Source organism: Necator americanus, chromosome X (genome assembly GCF_031761385.1).
Source record: "Necator americanus strain Aroian chromosome X, whole genome shotgun sequence".
Classification (NCBI taxonomy): domain Eukaryota; kingdom Metazoa; phylum Nematoda; class Chromadorea; order Rhabditida; family Ancylostomatidae; genus Necator; species Necator americanus.
In genome coordinates, this window is record NC_087376.1 from 7,713,908 (window position 1) to 7,726,795 (window position 12,888).

Sequence of the window (12,888 nt, forward strand, 5' to 3'; positions counted from 1 at the left end):
ATATAAAAATTGCTTCAGAAAGCTGAATCATCAACTACACTAGAGAAAAGCGAAAAATTAATAATTTCAGGAATGAAGTAGGAGGGAAAAGGAGAGAAAAGTGAAGTAGAAGAAGAGATATTGTTGGTTTCTGGTGTTTAACACTTGAAAAGCTGTGTTTAAAGTTCGTGTGATATTTTGACTCGCAACACGTAGTAAGACCATGGTAAAATGGGAGGAATTTCGATGAATCCTGTACAGATATGCATATAACACTGGTACTATACAATTTTAAAGCACACCAGTATAGTCAAGCCACCAAGCTGAGTTGAACTGCTGTTTTGGGATAGGCTTCAAATAATCCAAAAACAATATTTTTCTGCTGTTGGCTTCAATGGCTCTGTCTTCGTTCAATAGTCGTCTCTAGAGTGAAGTTGGAGTCAGTCATTGCGGAACCTCCAGAAAGTTCTTCATGAGATTTTGTGCAGTATGTGTGTTTCCAAATTTCTGCTAGACATGCAGAACTGTGAAACCTTAACGATACGTTAGTTAGACGAAATCTGTAATAAAATAGATCTAGTGTCAAATGTGTTCAACTACGTTAATGCGACACGCACGCATCGAGGACACGCACTAGTACCCCTCTTCTCTGAGCTATCAACTAATCAGTAACTTTTGGTAATAGACTCCCGGAGACACCAATGGTCGCCCTCGCATCAAACCCGTCGCATTAATCTGATTGAACACATTCTGGAACAAATACATCACGAAGTTTATCGTATCACTTCTTACCTGTAAAATACGAGTAGAGGAGCTACGGCATAAATGAGGTTCGTATACGTTGTCCCTCCATATTCACTGATACCAAAACTTGATTTCATACCTAAGCACAAAATCAAATAAATTCGTCGAAACACTTATTTGCTTCTTCATTTTCATTTATGAGGCTGATGATAAACTAAAACCATAAAATTATAGAACTTGAGGACCATTTGACTTGTGAATAGTTGGAAAATAACCGCTAACATGTCAGTTTGAGAGAAAAAAATGTTGCAGAATGAGTTACGCCTCAGAGTTCTAACCGAATAGCAATGCAGTTAGTGCTTAAAGACATCACCCCACGTATACGACGTGGCATGGATTTCCAATGGAAAGCTTCAGTTGCAACGCTCCACACTTGTGACGCGTCGCATCCATCTGCGCTGCGGTCGAGAGCCACTGAGTTTTCCTCGATTGCCTATTCAAGTGAAACCTATGAATAGGTTGCTGTGGGACCAGAACGTATATATATATATATATATATATATATATATATATATATATATATCGTCAGATTCATGGATTCATTCATGCCTTTAAAGCAAGGGTTCAGTGAAATTTTCGTTACTAGGTAGCTTCGACTAGTATTCAGAGTTTGAACCGTTGTGTACAATAATAACAATAATTCAACAGAAACGTAGCATCAAATACGCGAAGCACCCCTGCAAAACCAGAAATCAGATTGGCTAAGAGCCGGAGTCAGAGCGATCCTCAACGAGTCCTCAAAACGCACAGGAACTCATTATGATTTGTGCGCGACTTAACGTTAGAGTGACTCAGCGCGGGTGATCACCGATGATTCGTTGGATAACAGAAGAAAAGATCGAAGATTGAAAGCTTAAAGGTCAAATCTATCTTTTTTACTGAAGACTTTCTGCCTCTATTTTTTCGAGTCTATATATCACTATTTCCAATATTGTGTTCCTCACATTTCCAAAAAGAACATAAAATGCGAGAATTCACTTTTACAGACCACTACAAATTGTCACAGCTGGTTTTACTGAACCATCATTAAAAGCAGCACTGACTGCTCTTATTTTGAGAGCAATTTTTCGTTTGAACCAAAGTTCCATCAATGAATTCTGACTTTTGACTTCCAGAACATTTAAACTTGATGTTTGCAGGAAGTGCGGTGGAACTGCGCAAACACAGCCACTGCACCTCTGTATGTATTGTGATTAACAAAAGGCACTGTCGGATTGGTTGGTCAGTTATAAAGAAGTCTCCGATAATACACTGGAATTTGAGAGAAACATATTTCAGTGCGCTTTTTTCTTGGATGGCGTCAATTAATGTATCTGTTTTTTTTGCGGTACTTGTCCCGCCTTTGGCCAACTTTTTTTTGTCACATGGTGAGTACTGTAATTATAGATGTATGTGGAATAGCTTTTATTCAACAGTTATTGCAAATACTCCAATTTTGTGGCTAGATTTGCTTGAAACATAGACTGAGAGTTAAGCCTAAGTTGGAAGTTGGAAGCCTAAGCCAGAGTTTTTCTAATTGTTTCTATTATTTCTCCACATAATTTATTAGTCCCATCTTTTTAGGGATCAAGCAGATCATCAGCAATATTCTTCCCAGGATCGGTAAATTAGAAGATACAAATGAGTTCTCTACTCTATACATGTGTCAGAAAATAGTGTTTTACCAAAAGTCAGTCTAGATGCAGTGATATTGAGTTGTAGCAAGGCAAAAGGAAAAATTTCTAAAATAGTAGACAAAATGATCTGCGTAAAATCAGTTTCTGCTCGCAGTGAACGGATGAACAAAAAACATGCAGCCACCTGAAATTTTATCTATGAGGCAGGCACTGCGAGTTCATTTCTATTTCATCCAACTTTTTGTCCATTTTGTCCATTTGGAATTGTGTTCCGAGACTAGTTGAATATATTGATAATGGTAACAATTTTCAGCGCTATGATCAAGTAATTTAAAGTAAAGTAGTAAGTAAAGTTATTCCAATATGCAGCTTTATGTTTCATAATCCATAAAGGAGCATACACAAACCTCCGCTGCGAACAGAAAGAAACTGATCCACGGCAAATAATCCAAATGTCAGAGAACTGATTACGTACGCATTGATTTCACAAAAGAAGAGGAAAATCTTCTTCTTTTTGAAGTGTTCAAACAAATTTAAGTTTCTTAGGATTTATTCTAGGAGGAGGTTATGCATGTCTTGGTTAGCGTTGTGCTTGAGACATTTTGACGATTGTCACGAAAATCATAGAGACAAAGGTGCTGAAAAAATTTTGATCATCATTTTTGAACACAAAATACTACTATTTTCTACATCTACTTAAAGCAAACTATCCTTTCCACAACAAAAACCGAATCTTTTCTTTTTCTGCTGAGAGAATGTGCACACAAACGTGTAGGAGTTACACAATGTGTTCGGTGACCACAGCGCACAGCTGAACGAAAACCAGGAACTGGAAGTTACTAAGTCCTTTTAGATCCGAAAAAAGCGGAAGTGTCAAGATATGACGATGGAACATGTTCGTTCAAGGATTGGCTACAATTGGACTGATTAGCAAAAAGAATAAAGGCGGATCCCAGCCAAATTAAAAAAAGTTTGCTAGGATAAAAGAAGTTTAGAGTAGAATTGTAATAAGCCAATATGTACTTTAGGCTTATATAGCTACTTAATACGTGAAAAAAAACTGTCGCTTCATGTTCCCGTTTTTGTTTCAAAGAAAATCTTGAGCCTGAAGTGGATACTTGATACTGATTGATTTGAGTTCAGCATACTTCTGCAAAAAATGTTCGAAGATGATTCAGCTGTCATGAAGAAGAACGGAAGGAAATTTTGGTGTTTATGGAACCAAGATGATTGAAATATATTTAAAATAGGTAACTTTTCAAAAGAATTTTCTTGTCGATGAGTATGTTTAGTTAATAATTTTGGAAATTCTGGGACGAATACAGCATTTGTGTACTTCCTGCAGCAAAATATGTACAGTATTTGTGAGATCTTATCTAATTACTTCAGGTAATTTTTTTTTAAAATATCTACACAGTGCATTCCTTGAAATATCAGGTCTGCTATTAAATCAATTTGATTTTTTGCTGCATCTGCTGCCTCTGCTGCAAACTGTTTTCAATCTAAGTTAGTGAAGAAAAGTGCGAGTTGCTTTCCTCGTACTTTTTCCATCACTTATGACTCGAAAAACACTAGCTAACCCTAATTTGCTAGCCAACATACATAGTTGCTAGAAAAACTTCTTTCTACAAAAAAATTAAAAAGTTACCTTCATAAGTGTGGAAAACGAAAAGTGTGGCATTGGCAACGAGTAAAAAGGTAATAGTTTGCTTCCCGGGTTTGTATTTGATTGCATACGGTGATAAACAGCGGAGTCTAAAAAACTAGTGTTAGGAATCACGCTCGAGGAATGAGGGTTGTTTATTTTTTCAATTTTGAAGGAAGAATCAACAACAAAAGGGGAGAAAAAGAAACAAACCTAGATGTAATCAGAATAAACGCCGCTTGAACAAGCACTTGTGTTAGGCGGACAACAAAAACGAAACAAGGCAGGATGGATCGATCCGTTTGGGCTCTTCTATTTGTTACGAAGATATCCAAACCTGAGATCAACAGTGCACCTATTTAGATTTCGAAAATCTTTGGAGCATACAAGAAACAGACGTACCAACAACGCAGTACACAATTTCTCCTATTAATCCTATTATTAAAAGGATTTCATCGATTACTTCACCATGAGCATGTAGTCGATACTGGAGAGCTCTCATTCTAAAAATTTTGTTTTTTTAAACACAATTTCAAAAATACATGTAAACCCTTCGATCTTATTCTGCATAGTTAAAGATATAAGTTTAGCTGAAGTAGTGCATATACGCCGGAATAACGTTTTCTTTCATAAGAGTAACTTTTGATGAGTTAATTTTCCAGAAAATCCCTTAAATCCCACCCTTTTAAGAATCTGATCCCGTATAGTTTGTTCGGATCTCCAAAATATGAGTCTTCCAAGTTTGTTCGGATTTTGAATTATCCAAAGTTCTACCAACTTCAATAACGTCAAGTGCGAGGTTGAAAAAAAAAAGAAAAACACAAAAAGAAACCAGAACAAACCTCCATAAGCCAAGTAGGCAAGCTCCAAGAGTCATGCAGAACATGCACAGATCCACAATACCAAAAACCAGGAGTGCTCCTTTGCTGTTTCTTAGTTCCTCGAATATCGCATACATTCCCATTGAAACGAATGCAGCGATGAGGAAGATGATTCCAGCAAATAGTCCCGTCGATGACGAACTATAATTATTTCTTTATTTCATTTATAACAATGCTGACCTCCGCTGTTTACCCGAATATTTAAGAATATTAGAGAGATTGTTTTAGATTATCAGAGCCATTATATATATATATATATATATATATATATATATATATATATATATCACTATCAGTTATAAAGCTGAAACAATTCTTGAAAGTAAGTTGGAGGGGTCACTTTTTCTTTTTCTTCGCTTCTTTTTTTCTCTTGTACTTTAAAAGTCAGTTAACTAATCTCGTGGCCTATATTCTTATTGTTATTAATACTATTATTATTGTTACTGTCATCATCATAATAATAATTATTAATCCATGCCATCCTAGGAACTATGTACTGGCAAGAGACCCTATGGGGGCCTCATTATAATGCATTCTTACCTCACCAGTTATAATAACGGGCTTGTTCTGTCACGTGCGTGCGTGCGTGCGTGCGTGCGTGCGTGCGTGCGTGCGTGCGTGTGTGTGTGTGTGTGTGTGTGTGTGTGTGTGTGTGTGTGTGTGTGTGTGTGTGTGTGTGTGTGTGTGTGTGTGTGTGTGTGTGTGTGTGTGTGTGTGTGTGTGTGTGTGTGTGTGTGTGTGTGTGTGTGTGTGTGTGTGTGTCAGTCACGAAATTCAAAAAGGGGGTGCGACGGGTCCACCGGCGCCACATAACTATAGAAGGGGGTGCTACGGGTCCACCAGCGCCAGATACCTTTAGAAGGGGTGCGGCGGGTCCACCGGCGCCAGGTTGGTCCACCAGCGCCAGATACCTTTAGAAGGGGGTGCGACGGGTCCACGGGCGAGATACCTATAGAAGCGGGTGCGATGGGTCCCGCGGCGTTGGATTGGTGCCAGACAGCCATAGAAGAGGTTGCGACGGGTCCACCGGCGTCGGACTGCTGTACCGGGGCTAGAAAGCTATAAAATGGTGTAAGACGGATCCACCGACGTCGAAATGGTGCGTGATAACTTCGTGTGCAAGACGCAAAAGATAGATAGTCGCAGCCGTTTCATATCCGTGGCGACTGGGCGCTTTGCTTTTCACCTTTACGACTCCTCCACGTGTCTATTTCCTTCTTCGTTCGCCTCAACCTTCTACCTTTGGTAGCATGCCGTTCTCAGAAAGTGGAAACCCGCATGCAAACGGCTGCTTAAATAGTAGCAAGATGTTTATGTAATCTGACGTGGAACGTTATCTTTATCAGTAGGACGATATCTTTCCAGTCATTTTATGCCATAACATCATTCTTTGATAATTGTGGAGGGAAAACAGGAGGAAAACCCATATTTCGCGTGGTACTTTTGAACTTTGTCTGCAATACATTGGTATGGAGTGTTTGAAGCTGAAGTTTGAGTGTTCTCCAAATGTAGAACCGACGCAGTGAAAAAGAAGACTATGAAATCCTTCGCTTTTAGTTATAATATAAAAAAGGAAGAAAGATTGTTGGAGATACACAAGTCCAATTTCACAGAAAATGCCACTACTGTTAATTTTCTTTGATTAGTGAAGGGGAGCGCAGCGAACACCTCAGAAGGTCTGAAGTCCGGCTTTAGCCGGACATTCAGACTGGTTAATATAATAATTAATAGAAATCATTATTAATACACAGAGGAAAAACACTATATCTTCTTGATGTTGACTTTATTATCACACTCGAATGTTAATACTGTTGTGTAAAAATGTAGTAAAGTCTCCAGTCGAAATGTAGAGATGAGTAGAACTAGCAATGATCCTAAGGCGATCGCAACCGCTGGCTTCACTGCACCGTTTCGGACTTATGTAGCTGCTCATGCAAATCCACTAGGCTTTAGGTCTTTGTGATCTTTGATCTTCTCTTTTTTGGGATTCATTGCTTATAAAAAAAATTAAGAGAACATCCAAAGAAGAAGGTCAACGTATCTTTATGGAAATAGCACATCAGACCCATTCTTTGCCCCCAAATATTAAAGAGGGTGTAAACAAGCTGTGAACAGAGACATATAAGTGTTGCCCTTTATTTGCCTGACGTTTCGGCTTTTTCGCCGTCTTCAGAGGCCTAACTAGAGGATGACTGGAGCAATGCAAGCAAGCAAGCAAGCAAAACTACGTTTATCCCGTCAAGTGCCACACCACCCTGGGTCAGCGTTTCGATAATCGTTCAGGGTAGTGAAAACAGAAACCCATCTACATTGAAAATGGTCCTACGTGTTGCTCCACGGGATGTGGCGCGGTTGGTTGCACGCACTTGTCACTCAGTGTACCAGCGAATGAGTATTGCGGGCAGATCACCAGCGACGATATAGATAATTTGATCTACACACAGAATATCAGGCGGTTATAGGTCACAGAGCGGCACAAGTGACAGGAACTCATTCTCTATCGACAAACATTCATTCCTATTATTCATTGAAGGGTTTCTTTTAAGAATCCAAAACGTCTTCCTTGCCGATATTTCTGTTTCGTGAGCCAGTATAACACATTTTACATCATAATCGTTTCCGTTGTGGGCCTCATGTCTGTGCCTTCCACAAATAGCACATCTTTCACAGATGCAGTATCTATCATATGGTCTGTTTCTAACAAGCTGGTTTGTGATGTTTGCATTTGGGATATTTACCAAGATCACGTCATTTTGTAATTGTGCTTGGATAATGCTGCGCTGAACAGCGGTACTGACACTGTCAGAGATAAAAGGAAGACAAAGAGGAATTTTGTTTTCGCGCGGAACATTGCTGTTTACAGTGCGGGTTCTTCGGTAATGCGAACGTACTGTATGGCCATTAACACATGCAATTTTCAAGGCTAGTCCTCGTGATTCGTGTCGTTCTTGGTTGCCAGTGCATACTTCACTAGCGGTTTTGAACATATTACAAATCACTGCGCGTTTTACTGCAATCGGATGTGCAGATTTGGCTTGCAATATGATGCTCTTGCAACTTTCTTTGCGATACCACTTTACTCTAATAATGCTGTTTGAATTACTTATTTGTGTGTTCAGGTAAGGAAGCCATCCTTCTTTACTTCAACACACAAATAAGTAAACTGTTTGAGTAAATAAATAAATCGAACTCTTAACGTTTTGATTTCCTCTTCATCTTTTGAGAGTGACATCTAATGTTTCTTATTTTTGGTGTAGTTTCATTCCATGAATGAGTCTGTGGTGATCATTAGTTTGATCAAAGGATCCAGAATAACGACCTAACACGTGTCAATAAACATCAAATAGGTGAAGACAATAGACGATTACGGAGAACAGAAGTCCTTAAATCTCGGTATCGCCAATTTTTTTGTACTGTAGAGTTATGTACCGTAGAAATATAAGTTTCATAGAATGAGAAAAAATAAACACCTGCAATCAATCCTCATCTTTTGTTTTCTCTTTAGCTTCTCGTCACTGCCTTCACTACGGTGATGTCCAGAACTGCATCCTATGGATTTCCATTGAATGAACATAACGGCAGCTCCAATAAGAGAATATCTGTAAAAGGGAAGTTTCGTGAAACACGCAGACTTTGGTGAAATTACAAGCAACAACAAAATTGCTTACTCTACAAGGCAAGTAATAAGAAAAGTGGCGACGTCTCCAAATTGATTCATAGCTCCTAGAGACTGCTTCATCTTTGCTGGAGGAGCATAATGTTTAAGTGTTGTTGTTTCTATAAGCATTTCGACCGTTCGGTTCATGACATTTGTGAGAAGATCGTGTTCCTGCAAATTGTAGAAACGTTTTAAATTTCCGCGATCTATCCGAGCTTACTCCCGATTTTTCTGCCGACATCAAATGCAGGATCTGTTTGGGACAGTTCTACTCGATGTCGAATATGTTCAACCGGGAGAAAACGATGTATCTGCCACTACAGTTCCTATGTTTCTGCCCTACACTCCTTCCTTTAAACTATTTGAGGCATAATGGAGTGCGCATCGCGGTCACATAGGTGGACACGTTTTGGTCGAGTATATGAGCGATCGCTTGGTGGTATAAATAAGTCTTTCACCGTGATGTATGATGTATGCAACAATGTCGCACCATGTTACTGGCGTTTTAGGAAAAGTGACATGAGCAACTGTAACATCAGCGAGACCATAACCGTCTTCAATAACCACTTCAAATTTGATGAGGCAAAACCGTTCCCAACTGGTCATGCACTTCTTAAGCACTACTCGCACCGAATATCGAGATTTAGGAGTTACATACCTTTATAGCGAATCATTTGAAACGTTTACAATTATCTACCCAAAATCATTCCCACTAGCAACTTTTCAGTAAAGTCCGACGGAGACTCATGGTAACAAGGAAATAGGTTCTTTATCGTGGAGTGCTTTAGATGAACTTACTCCTTTCATTGCATTAACTTCCTCGCTTGATGATGACGATGACGATGAGCTTTTCGCGGATGCGTATACTTTCTTTTTGGCAACCTTATGTGCCTAAATTATTGTACAGTACATAGTGTAGTATTATTATATATACATATATACTACACTTATATATATATGTGTAGTATATATGTATATATAATAATTATTATTTATATGTAATTTTTTTAGGCATCGTAAATTCAAAATAAGAATCGACTTGCGAGCGTAGTTCTCTGCCACTTTCCAACTTGAAGTGGAAATAGTACCGTCGCGTTTTATGAGAAAATAATTGTTTTATAAAAAACGATGGGCCTCTAAAATTGGAAAAGTGCTTATTTACTAATGTGTTCTATATTCGTCTTGATTTTTTTCTTACAAATTTTAAGTGGACATCGTTCAATGTAACAACGAACTTCCAACAGGACCATAATAAAAGCACTACCGTTTTTGCCATGACAAAACGAAACCATGTCCAGAGATTCACAGAAACCAAATGCATCATTCCAACTTTGCCCAATTTGTGTGATCCTATCGCAACCTGAAAAATTAGATGTATTTGAAAGGTTGATCATAGCGTTTAAATCTACGTGAACATTGAGCATCTAATCGATACTGAATATGTTCAACCAGGTGGACGCAACCCGACCGTCGCAACACACCCAACCCTAGGCAGTTGTCTTTTTGAAACAAAAAGGCTGGAAACTCACCTTTGAATTACAAAATATGTAGTGCATTTGAATAAAGGTAAATATCATTGCCACAACATGTTTAGCTATTTCTGATCCTTTGCAGGTATTGTTTTCAATGCATAGGAACATTTCCAGCCCAAACAACACTATTCCAGCACTTCCAAAGACTGCAATTTAAAAAAATCATGGAAAGGTATTCATAAGAGCTGTCCGCATAATCTAGGAGAGAGAAATTAAAAGAAATCAATGATCACTTTGACATATTTTTGTAGGGATAAAATCCGATAAAAGTAAAGGCGAAAGAGAAAACTTACACAAAGCACCTAGACGTAAGTATAACGTCCCTGCCCCTTCTCCGGTATGACCGGTCTTTTCAATGGTCCATTCCTAAATGAAATTCTGTATATTTTCAGGATTATTCTATTCCCGACATAGTTTTCAAGTGAATTTTAAGCAAAAGAACTTACATGAGGTGTCCGAAGAAATTTTATGCGTCCCAGTTGTTGAATAATGAAATTATAAGCATGAGGATGAATAACGAATAAGTAACAATAAATAAAGAATACGATCCCTATACTGTACATAAAGAGGAAGAATATCTGAAAGAAATGGGAAAATGTGGAGAGCGCGCTATGGTAACTGCTCAACTTTTAACAAAATTCAAACAGCATGAAAAAGTTTGATATTCGGATAGTATTTGATCTCCAAAGCAATTTTTGCCTAGAAATACACCAATTCAATAGAACGCACAGTCTCCGCCAACCAAATATCATCTCTCCATGTAGGAGAAACTTCGATTATTAGGGCCACAATAGTGAGAATCAATGCGTAGAGAAAAGTTAGCAAATTAATGAAGAAGTTCCTGCAAAGAGTTACCGTAACTAAATACTACAAACAAGAACTATTTGATCAACCGCAACCTCGAAAAACTTACGCCGCTTTTTTGTTTCTTATCCATGGTGTGGTGATCCTTGGATCTCGAATTAGTCCACGAGGCGAAGCAGCATCGATGTAGTCCGTTCTACTCTCATCAAAATCATCCGGAATAATAACGACAGCTAGAATGAAATTAAGAAAATATTTTTGTATGTTCAATATTAAAAATATTGTAGAAAACTAACGAGTTTTCGGGCTTAAACTCTCTCCAAAATATGTGTGGTCTGGTTTAGCTGTCGCATCTATTTGGTACACCATCGTATCAGTGATGAGGTGATTAGGAAATTCGTCACGTTAAGTAGCAGTAAAAAATTGTTACTAGCAAAATTGCAGAAGTGATAAATAAGCTCGGAGACTTTGAAGGAGAACACTTAGAATAGTTGTTCAAAGAATGGGAACTTGCCTGAAAAGAAATGATTCAACCAGTGATGATAAAAAAAAATTCATTTCTTTGTTGCAAGGTTAATCACGGATTAGGAGACGATTATCAATAAAACCATGCGTTCACAATAACGTAAATGTGCGCTGTACGAAATGCACTGCGAATTTGAAGTGGTTGTTTTTCAATGAGAATTCCTGTAGAAAACGATAGGAATTGAAGGAATAAGGAAGGAGAATGCAAAAAAATACCAACAAGGAAAAAAGTCTCTGTACATAAACAAGAGCACACTGTTATTTGATTCGACCATAACATTTGACGACTACCATTACTCTTTCTCTCATACATAGCTTCTTATAGGACACCGCGAAACCATTCTCTGATCGAATGCTTCCGGAATATGTACTTAACTGATCTAACCAAAAATATTTACTCAAACGAAGATTAGACGAGTTACCGCAGCCTATTCGCGGCACAAAATGTTGACAAACTTTTCATACAATGAAGTATCGTATCCTTTACACTCACATTACTAATTGTGTTTGAATTTGACCAGTTCTACAATTTGTGAGGAAAATAGAAAATGTAAACGTTATACGATTTATAATAATATTTCTGCCCTTTCTGGCATTGTGCATAGGTACGATGGATTACATTCTACATGTACCGTATTTTTTACGGAAAAGGACATGTTTGAAAGAGTGCCAGAAAGCAAGCCACATGTCTGGTATGAAGTAGAAAGCAATAAGAGCTTATCCGCTACAAAAGCTCTCACACAGCAGAACTATCATTTGAGTTCTTGCCTGGGAATGCAAAAATGAACCGTTGTAGGGAATAGTGGCAAAAAGGATTAATCAGTGCTGAAAAGAAGTCCAGGAAGAGTATGTTCATTCTGATCAGTTACATCTTTTACGTTTCAAGAAAATAGCAGAGATCAATGCAAAGAGGTAAAACAGCAAAGAATACATACTGTGTGCAGCATTTAAGCAACATAATTTTTACATCACTCGCCTAGATGTCTCAAATCAAGAAGACGACATCTTGCACCTGAAGATTTAGTATAAACGTTCGATTTCAACGGTGGTTTACCCGTTCATGCTTCATTATTGATTAAAAATATTATTTGGTTAAATAGTTAAAAACACTAATAAAACTTAAAGTATGTAGTTAAACGTGGAAATAATTTGTCACTATTATTCCGATGGGCGGGTGTACTGTAGCGGTTAGAGGTTCCGCTTCCTGCACGATCGATCGGAGGTTCGAATCCGCCCCAGTGCTCACCAAGCCTTTCATCCCTCCGGGATCGATAAATTGGTACCAGGCAAGTCTGGGAGGATAAAAACAATGACTTAGCACATCGGCTAGCCCCCGCAATTCATTGTATAGGCCAGTTACACGTTCGTAAACATCGAACGATTCTGAATTGAAGTGAACGCGGTGACGCATCCCAAGCGGATTGGTTACGCCGGAAACTTTATC

General features: G+C 38.3%; 1 protein-coding gene across 1 annotated transcript; it reads right to left on the reverse strand.

Annotated features, from left to right (window-relative positions):
• Window positions 1-370: 370 nt before the first annotated feature.
• RB195_021770 (uncharacterized protein) lies at window positions 371-11,288 on the reverse strand (the record flags this gene model as incomplete). Its single annotated transcript, XM_064208664.1, has 16 exons — window positions 371-512; window positions 772-862; window positions 4,048-4,154; window positions 4,258-4,381; window positions 4,447-4,547; window positions 4,887-5,066; window positions 8,396-8,524; window positions 8,594-8,754; window positions 9,382-9,474; window positions 9,848-9,943; window positions 10,113-10,261; window positions 10,409-10,481; window positions 10,562-10,693; window positions 10,845-10,956; window positions 11,029-11,152; window positions 11,216-11,288. 16 exons carry the CDS (start codon window positions 11,286-11,288, stop codon window positions 371-373), a joined length of 1,887 nt encoding a protein of 628 aa, XP_064064545.1.
• Between the last annotated feature and the right edge of the window lie 1,600 nt (window positions 11,289-12,888).